Source organism: Periplaneta americana, chromosome 7 (assembly GCF_040183065.1).
Source record: "Periplaneta americana isolate PAMFEO1 chromosome 7, P.americana_PAMFEO1_priV1, whole genome shotgun sequence".
Taxonomy (NCBI): domain Eukaryota; kingdom Metazoa; phylum Arthropoda; class Insecta; order Blattodea; family Blattidae; genus Periplaneta; species Periplaneta americana.
The window spans coordinates 91,092,254-91,109,214 of record NC_091123.1 but is presented as its reverse complement, the minus strand read 5'-3'; the positions used below and the strand labels follow the sequence as shown (position 1 = coordinate 91,109,214).

The window sequence follows — 16,961 nt, the reverse complement described above, 5'->3', positions numbered from 1 at the left end:
AACATCTTAAAACACGTGCAGCTGTAGAGAAAGAAGATATCTTGGTGCAAAAGTATTGGAGTGCAAGAAGACTAATTAATGGCTCCATTGCCAAATGTCTAGGCATTGGACACACGCACGCACACCTCACAGAAACCAAGGAAACAAAATAGAATTGTGACTTCTTTGGTGCAGCTTTTCTGGAGAAATACCTAAGGCTCACAGAATTAATTAATGGAATTACGAAAGTATTCATGCAACCTATAGGCCTAAAGTATATAGTCTACATTTCTCCTTAGCCAACATAAAAAATTATGGTAATTCTGTAGGATGGCCACTCCATGATTTTCTAACTTTAACCTTAACTAACCCTAACCCAAGCATAACTAAGTTAAACCCCTGATCACATATATAACAGATTGGTCAACCCCATGTTAAAATCGGTAACATATGGAAGAGAACAACCACCAGGATCGCCACTGTCGATTGAGAATGACTGTTAGATGAAAGTACAGTTGCTCTATGCAATTCAAATGAGAGTTGTAATGTGACTTACTATGCAGTAGCTAGATGGCAGCATTGTGAAACTGATAAAAGTTGTTGCTGTCAAAGCCTATAAGGCTGAGCAATCTGTTATAATGTGAGGTGAAACGAGCGTTGAGTGACTTCCGCCGAATTTGGAATAGACACCGACTGACTTTAACTACCAACTGCTTGGGTTAGTTATGGTTAATTAAGGTTGTGATAGGCTATGTAAGGTTGGGTCGAAATTATGTTTCCGAATTTTTTTCTACAACCTTTCGAAAATTGAGCATAAAATCTTTGGGTAATTTGCTAGGAGACGTCGTTGCATATAAACCACTTTTACACTAAACCTAAAATTTGTCTTTGCAAGATATACTAAACCACTAACCTAACCTAACCTTTTCCTTAATCTGTTACAGGTTATGTTAGGTTAGGTTAGGTTAGTGTTTTAGTATACGTTGTATACACTAAGGTCAGGTGTAAAATTGGTCTATATGCAACGACATCTCCTAGCAAATTACCCTATCATTAATGGAAAATTCAGCTCGAAATAACTATACGTCTAACCATTGTAAGCTACTGTAACTGACAATGATATTAGGCCTACTTGAAGTAATGTTAAATATGATATAAATCAATCAGCACTGAATAGTGTGCATACAATTTCCTAAGCTTATTTGAGGTTGTTAAATATGATCTAAATCAATCAGCTCTGAATAGTGTGCATATAATTGCCAAGGCTTATGTGAGAGTTAGTTTACAAGTTACGCAGTTTGATAACCAAGTCCTCTTTGTGTTTCAGTATTAGGCTCAATGAAGAGAGCATTTCTCATAAATAAACGTATAACAAGTTGTCAAGTTACTTTGTACAACCGGCGTAGGCCTACCATAATTCAAATAATTTAACACACTCACTATGTTAACTCATTTACTCAATAATGAGCGTATTCACTTCTTTAGCAGCTGTCACAGGCTTTCGTAACAATCCAAAAATGTTCCAATAGTGACATAAAATTCTTTGTGGGCTCGTTGTTCATCACAAGTGCAATGTAATAATTGTAATGACAATATTATAAGATACAAGTAGGACTAGAGCTTGCATACAATAAATGTTACACTATTTTTACTAGTAGGTCACTTAAATCTGACATCGAATTTTCAGTTTATTAAGTCTAGCCTATAGCTATATTAGAACAAAGCCATGAATACGCAACACAAGTTTGTTTCGTACATTTTATAGAATTTTCTTAACCGAAGATAGTACAGTATGTATTTCACTGTCGACTTCACGTAATGCTAAGTTCTGTAAACTTAGAAATGACACATTACAAAAGTGGGGTTACTGTCATACCGGCAGAAGTCAACTGTAATATGAATTTACTAAGAGTTTAAAACCATAATTTTTACACACAGCACTGAAGTACGAAAAACATACGATGTCCGACATATTTAAAAATAAAAACCGAACACGCCTCAATAATTTTTTCCACTAAATCCGACAGTAGGTTACACAGCTGAGTTGGCACATCCAAAGATCTCTCAATATACATATGAAAATTACACCGATCACTCTCTCATCCACGATAAACATCAAAACAACTAATGACACGAATGAATAACAATTTCGTAATTCTGGTTAATCACGTATTATTTTCGAATATTCAGACATATTCTTCTTTAATACAATTCACGCAATATTGACCAGTAATTTTATAACCAATATGTGTACCCAATATGTTTACACTAACACAGCTTTAATAATTACTTGCATTTCTGAGAACCAATACTAAATAAGACAGAAATAATAGGAGCCTGTATTAACGATAGCAGAAATGGAAATGGTTTCGACAGTATCTTGTATATATCACAGCCCACACCAAAAAAAAAATCATATTTAAATAATATTTTCAATACACATCGATTCCGTTACTTATTCAAGATACACTGAAACGACAACATAAACACGGAGCAGTACAATGTAATAACTTAATGTGCCTTACCAAAATATTGCACGAGTACCCTCCACTATTGCATCTTTCTCGATATCAATTTTGGATCAAAAATGAAAATGGCGTATGCCCTATCATTTGGGAAATTCCTATGACATCAACTGTAGATTTGGCCCGGTAACCTATGTTGTCCTACTTACTTGGAAGAAAGAAGCAAACTATACTAAACATTACGTACACGTAGTGCTGGCAACAACCCGATACACTTACCTCTTCATTGAATAAGATCCTTTTGGTCTGTGATTCTACGTGACCCTCCTCTGACTGGCCCGCAACTCTTTCCTGATGTTGAAGTTGTAGCCAAATATGTCTTTTTCCTTTGTAATGGGCCTTTACATCGTTCAATCCTCCGTGACTCACAGCAAATACTTTTTTGCATAGCAAGCAATACGCTTTATGCTTTTGACCTTTCACAGGAGTCAGCCACGAAGAAAATTGATCAGACGTCGTCCAATCTGAAATAAATTTGCACAGACGCCGTCTCTCGCGTCTCGCCATGTTTGTTAATTAATGTTGGAGGGGAGTTTGCGCTTTTAGCTTTTTAGAGTTGTATTTTTATTTAAATTTTGAAATAATATTGCACACTGATGCTAAAATCTTCCTTCTATTATATTACTGCACAGTAAAGAATGTCATAGATCAGGCACTATATTCAACCACACAAAAAATATTTGCTGCTTTCAGCCACCTTATTTTTTCTAAAATTATCTCTGCACAGACTACCTCCCCCCCTTTTAAAAATTCAGCTGTCACCTATTGTTTTTAATCACAACTTGTACCAAATTAATACATATTCTTGATATATCGCATTAAATTAATGGGAATAATGTACTGTCATGTGCATGAGAAACTTGGTCTCTGTACCGTGACAAGAAAATGATTCTTTCGGTCATTCACCTTTGAAGATATAACAGAACTTTTCCGGTGTTTGAACTATAGAATGGAAAGGCGTGGAATCGATAATCTTTTCTTTAGGAATTATTTTAAGATGTTATAGTATAATATTATTTATAAATATATATATATATATATATCGCTCTCTTTTGCATATAAAAGTGGAATGAAAACTTTATTATATTTCTGCAAAGGGAATGTTTACAATAGAGACAAGGAATAATAAAATCACATTATTGCAGTAATTTACAAAGATGTGTAATTGTTCTTCAGGCTTCTTTCTTAGCGTAGGTACTTTTTAAATGAAAATGAACCGTGTTAAAAGAAATAAGAATATGATATGTGTATTTCTTCTACACGTTTCATGTTCCAAATCATTTCATTAAACAGGATCTACAGAATAAACAGTTATTTTGTTCTCTTTGGAGTAACGAAATAAGACGAAATTCAGAGCGCGTATCGCGCTTCGTTCGGTTATGCTGTGACGTGACCATTCACCATTGTGATGTACGTCACTAATTGTGCCGGCTGGCCTCAGAGAGACGTAACGTTAAAGAAATAAAAACACATTAATTTAGATAGAAGTTAGAATGGTATGTATACAAATGTAACCTGCAAAACAAAAAGAAACTCTCAAAAGGATTGTAAAATCGTAAGGAGTAATAATATGTTATGTGAAAGCAATATTTATTCAGGAATTGCGTAAATCGTACTGCAAGCTGTAAACATGAAAAAAAAAAAAATGAAATTAGACAAAACCACTTTGTGGCGGAAGGCGATTAAGACAGTGTAACAGTTTTCTTTTTTTGTTAGAATTTTTCAAAAGTTATCCCACCAGATGAAATTGATGACTTCAATGCATGTGCTTTCTAGGCACACCTTAACCTCATATGCTTTTGGCTTTATGCCCTGTTTTACTATGATACGCCCAGAAGTGTGAATCTTCAATCTGATTGTATTGTCCTAAATTACATGCAGATTTCGATTCAATTATAATTATATAGTCGCATTGTATGGGGAAAATTTGAAATACTGATTCAGCTAAATTCTTCACGAGGTGTCGAATGCGTATACTGTAGGGAGTAAGTGAGGGGAACCAGACGCTACACCGTTATTTCAGATTAATGGGGTTAATTTTTTTAGTTGGTTTAACGACACTGTATAAACTACTCACTTATTTAGCGTCGATGGTGTTGGTGATAGTGAGATGGTAGGCTATTTGGCGAAATGAGGCCGAGAATTTTCCATAGATTACCTGACATTTCTCGTTGAGGTTGGAGAAAACCTCGGAAAAAATCAGGTAGGCCTAATCAGCCCAAGCGGGAATCGAACCCCGCCCGAGCGCGACTCAGGATCGCCAGGCAAGCGCCACAGCCGACTGAGCTACGCCAATGGCTTATGGGGTTAGTTGACACCGATTTGCTATGCGTGATATTTCAATAGGCTGTAGGCTATTATAAATAACGCCAGTACCTATAATAAAAGTAATGACATGTAATTTCTTATAAGGAAAGAAACTAGTGAATTTACAATCTCAGCCGACTTCCTAACACTGCTCCAGTGTGATTGATAACCTGAACCTAAGCTTACTTTAACCTAGGAAAATTGCTCAGTACCCTTAAAACTCTTCTTACATAGTTTGAGATATGTATTGCTGTCAGTGGTGATAAATTAAGTTAAGAATATTTTCTTCGAAATCTCTTCTCTTGTTTCACCTTCAGTGATCAGTGTTATCAATATTCCAGTTTCTGTTTAGCTCTCAGAGGAATAGATTTATATTTTCTCTTAGAAATGAGCTTTGTGATATATATGACTACAGTGTTATAGCCTAATCTTTTATGTATCTTTAAAACAAAAACTACAAAACAGTAGCTATTACCATTGGTAATTGCTATTAAATATTAGTCTCCTTTCTGAGCCCAAACCAAAAAATGCGGACAATTCGTCACTTTTTTACTTGTACGATATGGACACAGGTCTTAAAATACAAACTATACATAGAAAACACGGATGTATGGTAACTCTATTCATTTCTTATTCTGTCTGCCCATTTCACATGCTCCATTCTTCTCCATATCCACATTTAAATTGCTTCCAGTCGTTTCTCTTCATTTCGTCGTAATGCCCATGTTTCTGATTCATGCAATGTCACACTCCACACAAAGCACTTCTCTAGTCTCTTCCTTAGTTCTTTTTCCAGAGGTCCGCAGGATGCTGCTTCTTCTATTAAAAGCTTCCTTTGCCATTGCTATCATCCTTTTGACTTCTTGGCAGCAACTCATGTTACTGCTTATAGTACACCCTAAGGGTGCTATTCATAGACATTTTGTTAGCCCGGGCTACGAGCGTGTTAAACAGGATTCATATCATATCGCTGACACTGGTTTATGAATACGAAAAACGTTAGTTCGCTGATCATCCACCGAAAGCCCGCGCTAAGAATGTCTATGAATGCGGCCCTGTATGTTTAAAGCTGTTCACTTATTCTGCTGCCTCATTTCGAATTCGATTGTTTACCTTCTTTATTTTTCTTCCATTAACCATGGTCTTCGTCTTTTTTGCATCCCGTAACTTAGTGCTCACAGCTGTCATTTAGCTCCAGTAACATATCCCTTAATATCATCTCTTCTGCTAACAATACCATATCATCAGCAAATCTTACCCTCTTTATTCTTCTTCCTCTATTAACACCCCTCTCATGTTCTGAAAATAATTCTTCACTAAATTCTCCAAGTAGATGTTGAACAGAGTAAGTGATAAAGGGCATCCTTGTATTCCTCTCCCTATTCCACTTTCCTCTAACATTTCTTCTGCTATTCAGACTTCGACTTGTTTTCAATCCACACCATTTTTCTTCAGCATCCTCATAAGTTTATTCCAATCCACTCTGTCGAAAGGTTTTTCGAAGTCTACAAATACTACATACATTTCTTTATTTTTCTTTAGGCATCGTTTGTCAATTGCTCACAGTAGTCCAATTACATCTCTCGTACCTTTTCCCTTTCTGAAGCTAAATTGTTCTTCCAACTCTCCTTCCATTCTAAATGTCGACGCAGTATTTGCAAGGAATCTTTGCAGAGTGTGATATCAGAACGATAGTTCTGAATTGATTACATTTATTGGCATTATTTTTCTTCTGTACTGACAGCAACACAGTTTCCATGAAATCTTCAGGCCTTTCGTTGTATAATGATAAAATTTCCTTCTTGTCTTCATCCAAGCATTTCACTGTTTCCATGGATATTCTATCAACTCCTATTGCTTTTCCTTTCTTCATTTTCCTTAATGCTAGCTCAACGTCTTCTCTTAGAATAGAAGGTTCTTTTTCGTCTTCTTCAGCTCTTTCTTCTATAGCTAGTCATCCGGACGATTCTCTGTCTCATATAGCTCTTCTATATTTTGTCCATCTGTCCAGTAATTATTTCTTGTTTGTCTGTTACTTCATTTCCGATTTCGTCTTCTATCAACCACATTGATATCCTGTTCTTATTTGTAAAGTCCAAACATTTTACGTTAAATTGTATCTTCATTTTCTCTCTAGATGTTCTATTTCTTTACATTTCTGTTGCAACCAATTTTTCTTCGCCTTATCAGTTTCTCTTCTTAGTTCGTTGTTTAGTTTCCTGTAGTTTCTTCTACTTTCTTTATGTGGATGTTTTTCCATTTTCCCCTTTCCATCATCTTCTCCAACATTTTCCTTTTGACTCAAGGTTTCTTAATACTCACACCTTCTTTGCATCCTACTGTTTCTTTTGCTGTTGTCTGTATATAGCTTTTGAGATGAGTCCAGTAACGTACTGATTACTATTTTCAGGTGTAGATTCTAATTTAACAGCTTTCTCTTGAAAATTTGCTTTAAATTCCTCTTCGTTCTTCAGTTTCTCCATGTCCAATTTCTTTGTCACCTGCCTTCCTCTTATCTTCTTCAGACGAATATCTACTTTGCCTCTCAATAGGACACGATCTGAGTTGGTCTCCACTCTTGGTAAAATCTTTGCATTTTTAAGCAATTTTGAAATCTTTCCTGTACCAGTAGCTAATCGATCTGATATCTTCATTTGCCTCTTCGGCATGTCCATGTGAATATTTTTCTTGTATGCTTTGAAAAAATATATTTCCAAGAATCATTGTATTCCTTTTACAGAAATTTACCAAAAGTTTTCGTCTGTCATCTTGACCTTCTCCTACTATTGCATTTCAGTTGCCCATTAGAATTACACATGGTTCCTTCTTCTCCTTCTCAACTATCTCTTCTATCTTGTTATAGCTTTCTTTCACTCCCTCGTCTGCTAATCCACTGTGTGACATTAAATTTATACTACTACTAACTATGTATATTTTCTTCCCTAGTAGTCTCATCATTTTCATCCAGTCATCTACTTTCGCACTGATAGAACTTTATCTTTCACACGTGGTCCTTGTAATATACCTACAACATAACTTCCTTTGCATTCTAAATTCATCACTTACCAACTTGCCACTATTTTTCCACCTCACTTCTAATATTCCCATCATATTCACTCCGTTTCTTCTCATTTCTTCAAGTTTTACAACTTGCCTGCTTGCAGAAGATTCATCACTTTCCACGTTCCAATACTTAAGCTTCTTTTCTTCTCTCCTTTGGGTTTTGTCATACTGTGTCCTTCCAGTATCTCCCACCCACACATATATCAGTAAAATTATGAGAAATTTAAATACGGTTGAGGAGCTTATAAAAAGTAAATATTTTACATGTATTATAGATTATAGTCAACACAGTTACACAATGTAGAACTGCATGCATTATATTCTTCACCTGACATAATTAGGAACATTAAATCCAAATGCCTGAGATGGGCAGGGCATGTAGCATATATGGGCGAATCCAGAAATGCATATAGAGTGTTAGTTGGGAGGCTGAAGGGAAAAAGACCTTTGGGGAGGCCGAGACATAGATGGGAGGATAATATTAAAATCGATTTGAGGGAGGTGGGTGATGATGATAGAGATTGGGTTAATCTTGCACAGGATAGGGACTGATGGCGGGCTTATGTGAGGGCAGCAATGAACCTGCGGGTTTCTTAAAAGCCGTTTGTAAGTAAGTACAGTCAACACATAAAACGAAGTCACGCATGTGTACACACACACACACACACAAAATGAGTTAAGGCCTACTTCATATTTTCAGAAAAGGAATACATTTATTAAAAGAAGTCTGTAAATGAAATACGTAGAAATATTTAACAGCAACTAAAATTGAAAGTTTTGGAGCTAAACATAAAGATATTTTTAAGTATTTTCGAAAATTATCTTAATGCAGAGTAGGGTGTTTGATTTCAAAATTTAAGTTCTGGCATTATGTTTGTATGATCGAAATGCTGCACAGAACTATAGCATTCTGACTACCAAACTGCTTTACATTTGAAATGGGGATTAGATATGACTATTGTAGCATTTGTCACAGAAACAAAATACAGTAGGGGCCTATCTAAGTATTTAACATCATACAGTTTTATGTAGTAGTATGAGAGCAAGGAGACAGTAAAATTGCTGTCCCTACTAAATATTGGTTTTAAGTTATATATTTGAAGATTGTTGTTTGTCAACTGTCTGAAAATATCTGAACCTCACAAGTAATACCAAGAAGACACCACTTATGAGGCAACTGGACCAAGAGATAATGGGATAGGGTGGCCAGTTCCTTTCTCCCTCCATTGTATACATCACCGATAGCTACATATTACACTAGTCAGACTTCAGATGCATACAAACAAATTGTTCATCCTCTGATACACATATCGTCAAGTGAGATGTACTGCCTGGTAATAAATGTGACTAAAAAAACGTGGAAGGCTCTTTTAGCATTAATAGTACGATATTAATATTTCTAATTATAATTGATCAGCTCTGTACTATTGCAGTGTAATGAATAAATCATTTTATTAAATTCTAATGTAATGTTTGATTGATATGAATATTGGTACTATTGAAATCGTTTCAAAAGAAGTTGGATACATATTTACTACTTTCATTGCTTCTGTTTTGTGTAAATGTGCATTGGATTTCTCTCAGATGAAGCACTGATACTTTGCCTCACTACACGCAAGAGAAAAAAAATTAAATCATTGAAAATAACCTCTAAATTGTAGTAAACCACTCTAGAGACGTGATGTGATCACTGCAGAAGCTATAAATCACCCAACCTGCCCCCAATACCTTCCTTTCTTTCATACATCAACCAATGATTTTGCCATACATTTTCACACTCAATAATGATGAACTCCATTGGTACAACCATGATGTTACACTCCTTTCTTTGCTATGGTCCAGAGTAAATCTTTTGTAATCATAGCTTACGAAAGCACTCCTTTCTTCACTATGGTCCAGAGAAACGCTTCCTTTCTTTGATATGGTTCAGGAATATCACTCTCATTATCTACTAAAGGGAGTGTATTATACATGCAAGGCATACCAAAAGCCTGAACGAACCAAACTTAACCCGTCACTGATCCTCGACCCTATGAAAACTCGCTTATTTATCTTTCCCGATATTGACAGCACTGTGATATGAATTTCAAGAGATCTCTGCTGGATATAGTCACAACTGTTGAGAATGTAACGGATAATTTTATGCAGAATGTTTTGTTTCTTGAGTGGAATTGCGAAAATGTCATGTATAAATCGTGATATATACGAATAATAATTATAAATATTATTATTATTATTATTATTATTATTATTATTATTATTATTATTATTGTTATTACTACTACTACTATACATACACTTAATTTGTGCTGCGTGTATATTTGTAAAGTTGTTTCATCTCTAAGTTTCATTTGATCATGAAGTAATGCAAATCAGACATTAGTGTTATGTGCAGCAGGAAACCGAAGTTTCAGTTGTCTCTCAAGTCATCCTAGAGTCTGGACAGATTTTGTGCTTGAAATTAGTGTGGTTCATAAGGTGCAATGACCAATTAAGATCCCTACAATTAGCCATAAAATTTTACATGATAAATGTGGGCATTAGGCCTATCTAGCTGTCTTTGGTGAAGGTGTCTGTATAGCAGCCTTTCTTTGTTAACAGCTTATATTGTTTGTTGTCAAGAAGATAGGAATTGAAGATTCTGGCCTCCAGAAAATTTATTCAAGAGGCCATTTTAGCAGTCTTATCAGGTTCCTCATTATCCTGATTACCATCATATCCCTTAACCCATATACACTTGTTGCAGTGGGCTTCAGCAAGTTTGTGACCAGGGGATTCAGTGGTAGTGGCTTTTGTGCTTTTCTTCTCTTTCATTTGCCATCTTATAGCCGTCAATTTTTCATTCTCTCATCTTTTTTCATCCCTTTGTTTCTCGATACTTGCCACAGTATGTTGAACACCCACCACATCACAATCATTATCATTTATTGCCTTTTCATCCTTGCTGTTTGTTTTGGCCACATTTTGCTTTTGATGGGATTGCTAGGAATTCCTGTGTATGCTATATTTTTTCCCTCCTTCCTCTTCAGTTACCTATTTATATTTATTGTGGTAAGGTTTTTAGGATAACTCCCAACTCACCAATGGGATTTTTTTCCATCTCTGTGGTTTTGACCCACAGTTTTGGGCATGGCTTCCGACTTGTGTGGCTCAATAGTATCAAAGCTATAGTGGACCCTTCTTACTGTCCCTTCTTTGCAAGTCCAGGTGCAGTGCGTGAAGTGGTATAGGCACAACTATGGCTGATCCCGCCAGCTGGGACAGATATGTTGCTTCGATATGTTACTGCTGACAAACGGGACTCATCAACTACAAGTCCCCTGAAGCTGAGTAGTCTTAGGATTATTTGACATAGAGTGGAGCATCATGGACAGTTATTACTGTGGAAATGGAAGGTGCATAAATTTACGGCTCATCTCTGGTGTAGGACTTAGATGTGTAATAGCCAGTTTGGTGGGTTGCTTGGGATCAGGTCCTGGGTGTGTCCTCATGGCTGGCACAGTGTGAAGTATTTTTTAGGTGTCTTTTTCTTCTGCCCACCTGGCGGCAGGCTGACAGCAACTGTTCTGTAGAGAGGGGCAATTTACTAATACTCCCCTGCTCTCAATTTTCTCCTTAACAGCAACAGCAACAACAAAAAAAGCGACTATTGGTTCTACAAAGACAAAATGATACAATGCATCTGTACAGTGAAAAAGTTAAAATAAAGATGGTACTTCATAGCTATTTTACTTATTTTAGTATAACTTTAGATGGGACTGAAGAAGTAATGAAAAATATCAGCTCATTTTAGTTGAGATATGCATTTGACAGACTCATGGGTAAAGTCAAGAATGCAACTTGTCTATGCAATGGCAGTATTCTAGTCGAAACTTTGTCTCTTAAACAAAATGAGATGCTGCAATTATACACCATTAAATGAAAGGCACTCCTCGCTGAACACCACACAAGGAATGGTATGTATGTATGCTCTTGATGGTGTATGTGATGAAATAACAGCTAGAGCTGGGTGATCAATCTGTGTCCAAGGCTTACCTCTTGTTAGGGAAAGTGTTTCTTTCTGCTCAGTATTCTTGACCTTTGAATTGTCTTTCTTACCAGAGCATATAATGGTCGTCTACAAGTGTGGCCCTGTGCGTGCTTATGTGCCAAAACCAATGCAGTGCTTTAGGTGCCAATGGTTCTGCTATACACAGAAATGTTTCAGTAATAATATGACATGTGCAAAGTGCGGCAAAGGTTACACAGGAATTCCATGTCCCAATGCTGAGCATTGTGTGAATTGTGCCTGGGATCATGCCTTGAACTCGAAAGAGTCTGCAGCAGAAAGACAGAACTTAAGAATCTAACTGAATACTATTTTCTTTGAGGTATGTGTTATTCTGATAAAAAAAAAGAAAGAGACTGAAAAATCATATGTATTAGTATTGCACAAGGCACTGATGCCTTTCTGCTAATGCCACCTTTTGCAAGTATACTTTGGCAGCAAATTGAGACCTCAACCCGTAGATAAGTAGACATTACCACTCTGACTGTAGACGACAACTGTGGCCTTATTATCAGGGTTGACATAACGAAAAAGAAGTGCTATGAAGTTACAGACAGATTGTAGGCCTGATAGAAAGTCGTGACATTGCACTTGTTGCTCAGAGGAAATAATTGATATCTCTGTTTCGACTATGGTCCCACTCAAGAAAGTGACAAACACCAAGTGAATCACTACAGATGAAGACTATGTAGTCTAAGATGCAAATTGGCCATAAAGAAAAAAAGAAGAAGTCCCTAGTGAAGCCAGCATGAATTAGCTTCTTGTGTTCACTGATATACAATGGAATGTGAATGGTATACAGAGCAGATATGCAGAACTGCAACATATGATCTGTCATGAGAAACCTACTATTTTATGTCTCCAGGAGACACCACTGACCTGAAAACTCCCTGAGCATTCCTGGATACTACATATACTGTTACAGTCATCATGTAAGTATTCAGGTCAATGGAGGTGATCAATATTATTACTCCTCTCTTAGCTTATCTTCTAAAAAAACATAGAATTGTTTTACATGCTGGATTTTCTGTTGCAGTACCGGATTACAGGTATCTGTCCCAGAGTCCCACAAGTGCTTAATGTATCAGATTTGATCAGAATTGAAAATATCAATTTTTAGTTAACCCTTCAGTACTCGCGTGGATTACAATAGTAATCCACTGATATTTAATCCTCTATTACGTCACTGCCTGCAGCACTGCGTAGTTGAGCGTCAATGCAATTTCTCGTCACAGTCTAAGTGAGGCATTACTGGTGTTTAGACGTATTTGTCGCAACCCTTTGGAAAGTTATACGAAGTTTTATAAAGTGATGCACAATTTTTCCGAGTGGATTACCATTGTAATCCACGCGAGTACTGACGTCAGTTTTTTGTTCAGGTAAGTGAAATAGTTTTTAATATGGTTATAAGTGATGCAATGCAGTAAGTTTATGAAAAAATGTGTGACATCGTTCCATCCTCTTCGCAGTTTGCTCCAATGGGTACGGAAACTACAAACAACATTTGCAAATGGCTGGATGAAGATATGGATGATGGCATTGGAAATGAAAGTGATGATGAAAGCAACAGGGGAGATCTTTAGAATGAAGTTCACGATTCTAATTCAGAACAAGACAATGATGATGATGATGATGATGATGATGATCATGGTGGTGGTGATGATGATGAAAGACTAATGTCTATAAATGATGGAAACTGCTATACGGATAGAAAAAAGACTACAATTTCGCAGGAAGAACCAGTAGCTCAACGAGGGAGAAGACGAGCACAAAATATAGTGATTCATTTATCGAGCCCTAAAAGGGCTGCAAGAATTGCGCGGACCCACACAGAGAGTTTTGACTGCTTTATTGATCAGATAATAAACAATGTAATTGTAAGGGTACTGATATTTGTATTGAAAAAGTGAAGCGTAATTACGGACGTGACAGAGATTGCAAATTAACAAATGACGTAGAAATTGAGGCACTCTTGGGTATTTTGTATTTTGCTGACGCCTTGAAATCGGGAAGACTGAACGTGAGAGAACTATGGGATAAAAATAGCACAGGAATAGAGTCAATTTACCTGACAATGACCTACAATAGATTCTAATTTTTGTTACGATGTCTACTCTTTGATAACATTTATGACAAAAGGAAAGGAAAGAAATTTATGAATTGGCTGCTATACGTGAAGTATTAGAGTTATTTGTTCAGAACTCACAAAAGTGCTGTAGTCCAAGCGAATATGTAACTATAGACGAGCAGTTGGTTGCATTCAGAGGACGATGTCCCATGAAGAGTATATACCTACTAAACCAACAAAATGTTGGATCAAAATTTTTTGCTAAGGTGGATGTGAAAACATATTACACTCATAACTTGGAAATTTATGCTGGTATTCAACCAGACTGTCCATTTCACCGAAGTAACAGTGCACATGCAGTGGTGAAGAGGCTGGTTCATCCCATCAAAGGAACAGGAAGAAATGTGACCACCGATAACTGTTTCATGAGCATACCTCTGTGTTTAGATCTTCTAGAAAATGACAAAATTACACTTGTAGGAACATAGACAGAAAACAAAAGAGAAATCCCTCCTCATTTCACAACTACTAAGACAGGCAAGTTAACAGTACATTGTTTGGATTCAATGAACGCTGCACAATTATTTCGTATGTACCAAAGAAAAAAAACACTGTTAGCAATATCAACCATGCATTATGATAAGGCAATGGATGAGGAAACGGGAGGCAGCTAGAAACATGAAATAATATCATTTTATAATAGAACTAAATGTGCTGTGAATGTCCTGGAACAGTTATGCTCAGCCTATGATGTAAGCAGAAATTCACGACGCTGGCCTCTATTTTCTTTGACTTACTAAACATGTAATTTGTTTGAACTGTATGGAAGAAATGCGTAGGCCTACTTAGATAATTGAATCAGATGTAGATTAGGCTATCATGTGCGTTAAATCTGAACTGCAAAAACATCTGTAAAATATTATATGTTAAGTGTGAATGATTGTTACATCCCTGAATTTTTTCATTGCTACACCCCTGAGTGAGGTATTTAGTTATCAAATATGACGTAACAAAGGTCAGCAGTAGTGAACTTGCGTTTCCTGTGGGAGAGTTTACATCAAGAGATCGGGTGACCTTCAAACAGCGAATGAGCAACAATTCTAGATAACCTACATAATTATGATGATAGTGAACTAACTCATAACTATGGTGCAACAATAAATTATGACTCATAGACACGTCCAGTGTGGAAACATTATGTAAACATGTCACTTGAATGCAATTTGTGTACTATAATACGTTTCATTATTAATATTTATATTTAATACGTTCCGTTATGCGCAACATATCCATTCTCATTACTGTAATAACTGAAAACAATATATTTCTTAACATTTAAATCTAATTGCAATGTTTAAACCATGTCTGCAAACAAAAACAAATGTGGATTACCATTGTAATCCAGGTGAGTACTGGCGTTACGAAATTTAACGCGAGTAACGAAGGGTTAATGCAATGGGATGTTAAAAAAATGCATGCATTTATGCATTTCCATTTTATCTATTACTGTATATCGAAACAATAAAAGATTCAGAAGCATTTCATAAACGAGTTCATTGTAATATAAAATCTTAAAATTGATTGCTGCGTTGTAGGCAAACTGCAACCAGCTAGGAGTTACTTCATTTTGAATTTTATGGAAATTCATTAAACCTTTTTTCTTTAACGAATTCTTTTTTGTTGTCTGTAACACACCCATGTTTTCAGTTTTATTCATCTGGCTATCTACCATTTGAGATTTCACTGTAATTGAATTTCCCCAGAATAGTTTACAAGACTCGCCAGGTAAGTCCAGTGATGGGACTGCCACCTTATATGGCCTCTGGATAGGCATTTCCTCCATGTCGCTGGAACAGGTATACCACTGTAACTCAGTCTGCAGAGCCTCGTTAGTTAAAGCAGGTTGTGCCATGAGCATATGAGGATGGGAATTGGATAGGAGAGGCTATTTGAGATGCATTATTACTCCAAAGGCAGTTCTATTTTACCGCCCTTCTGGACAACGATCTGTTGGAAGACAATTATAAAGATGGCATGAGACCATTGAAATCGCAACAGACCACTATGTCTAGTGCTTGAATTGGATGATGATGATGATGATGATGATGATGATGATGATGAATTTGATGGAACTCTAAGTTTATAACAACAGATGCTTGGCGGTTGTTGAAGTGTTAAGACGTTCGGTTTTATGGTGTGGCAAGTGAAATAAGGCTGTGTTTTTTACTTTTGTAATGGCTCCTAAACCTGAAGAAAGTAATGCAAGTTCAATGATAAACTACAAAGTGAATTTCCGTACATAAGAGATACAAGGACGACAGTGAAACATTTGTGTGTTTAAAGTGTAATACCACAGTCTAGTATATACAGTCACGAAGCTTGAGTTGTAGAGGGTACTAGGAACAATAGACTGTGCCGGTACTCTTATTTCACATTGTCTGTGATGAGGCGGTAGTAGCGATCCTAGTGGTTAGCAACTATCTATGAATGCACATTCCCTACATATTGAGCTTCATGACTGTATATACTAGACTGTGGTAATACAATGTTTTCTGTTGATCATAGCAGATGATCAATTATTGCAGATCATTTGAAGTCTCGAAAACATAAATTAGCACTTTAATCTGTTTCGACTTCCGAAAAACTTAAAAACTTCTTAAACCTGACAGTGAGTACGTTTTCTTTTCACACTATCAAGTACAATAATAGTTTCAGTTCGATCACTTGTACGTTGAAAATCGTTTGAGAACTGTTCACAAAAAAAATTCTCATGCTCTCGTCAAAAAGCAAGGGATATTGTTGTAAATGTCGTAAGGAAGTTGTTCGCGAATTAAAAAAAGCGCAATTTGTGTCATTAATGGTTGAGAGTTCGAATCACGAGTACAAAAATTGTTTCTGTTCTTGTACATTATTTTGTGCCACATGTAGGTATAATGGTGAAAATGCACTTCCATAAAGTGAAAGGGAAACT

At 36.3% G+C, this 16,961-nt stretch overlaps 2 protein-coding genes across 16 annotated transcripts in view; one reads left to right on the top strand and one right to left on the bottom strand.

Moving 5' to 3' along the window:
- LOC138703288 (protein bric-a-brac 2-like) overlaps window positions 1-3,181 on the bottom strand; it is a 212,012-nt gene extending 208,831 nt beyond the window's left edge. For 3 of the 14 annotated variants that reach the window (XM_069831047.1, XM_069831048.1, XM_069831046.1), the window contains exon 1: window positions 2,724-2,860. Coding sequence is in view for 5 of the 14 variants with exons in the window: in XM_069831043.1 (XP_069687144.1) it covers window positions 2,724-3,011 (288 nt within the window). In the remaining 9 variants the exon portion in view is untranslated. Of the gene's footprint in view, window positions 1-2,504; window positions 2,650-2,723 lie in introns of those variants that run through there. The other 11 variants (XM_069831043.1, XM_069831045.1, XM_069831051.1 and 8 more) reach the window with 8 other exon arrangements.
- Window positions 3,182-3,850: 669 nt separating this feature from the next.
- Cog7 (conserved oligomeric Golgi complex subunit 7) overlaps window positions 3,851-16,961 on the top strand; it is a 95,051-nt gene continuing 81,940 nt past the window's right edge. For both annotated transcript variants that reach the window (XM_069831039.1, XM_069831037.1), the window contains exon 1: window positions 3,851-4,000. In XM_069831039.1, the coding sequence (XP_069687140.1) occupies window positions 3,998-4,000 (3 nt within the window). In that variant the 5' untranslated portion in view covers window positions 3,851-3,997. The remainder of the gene's footprint in view (window positions 4,001-16,961) is intronic.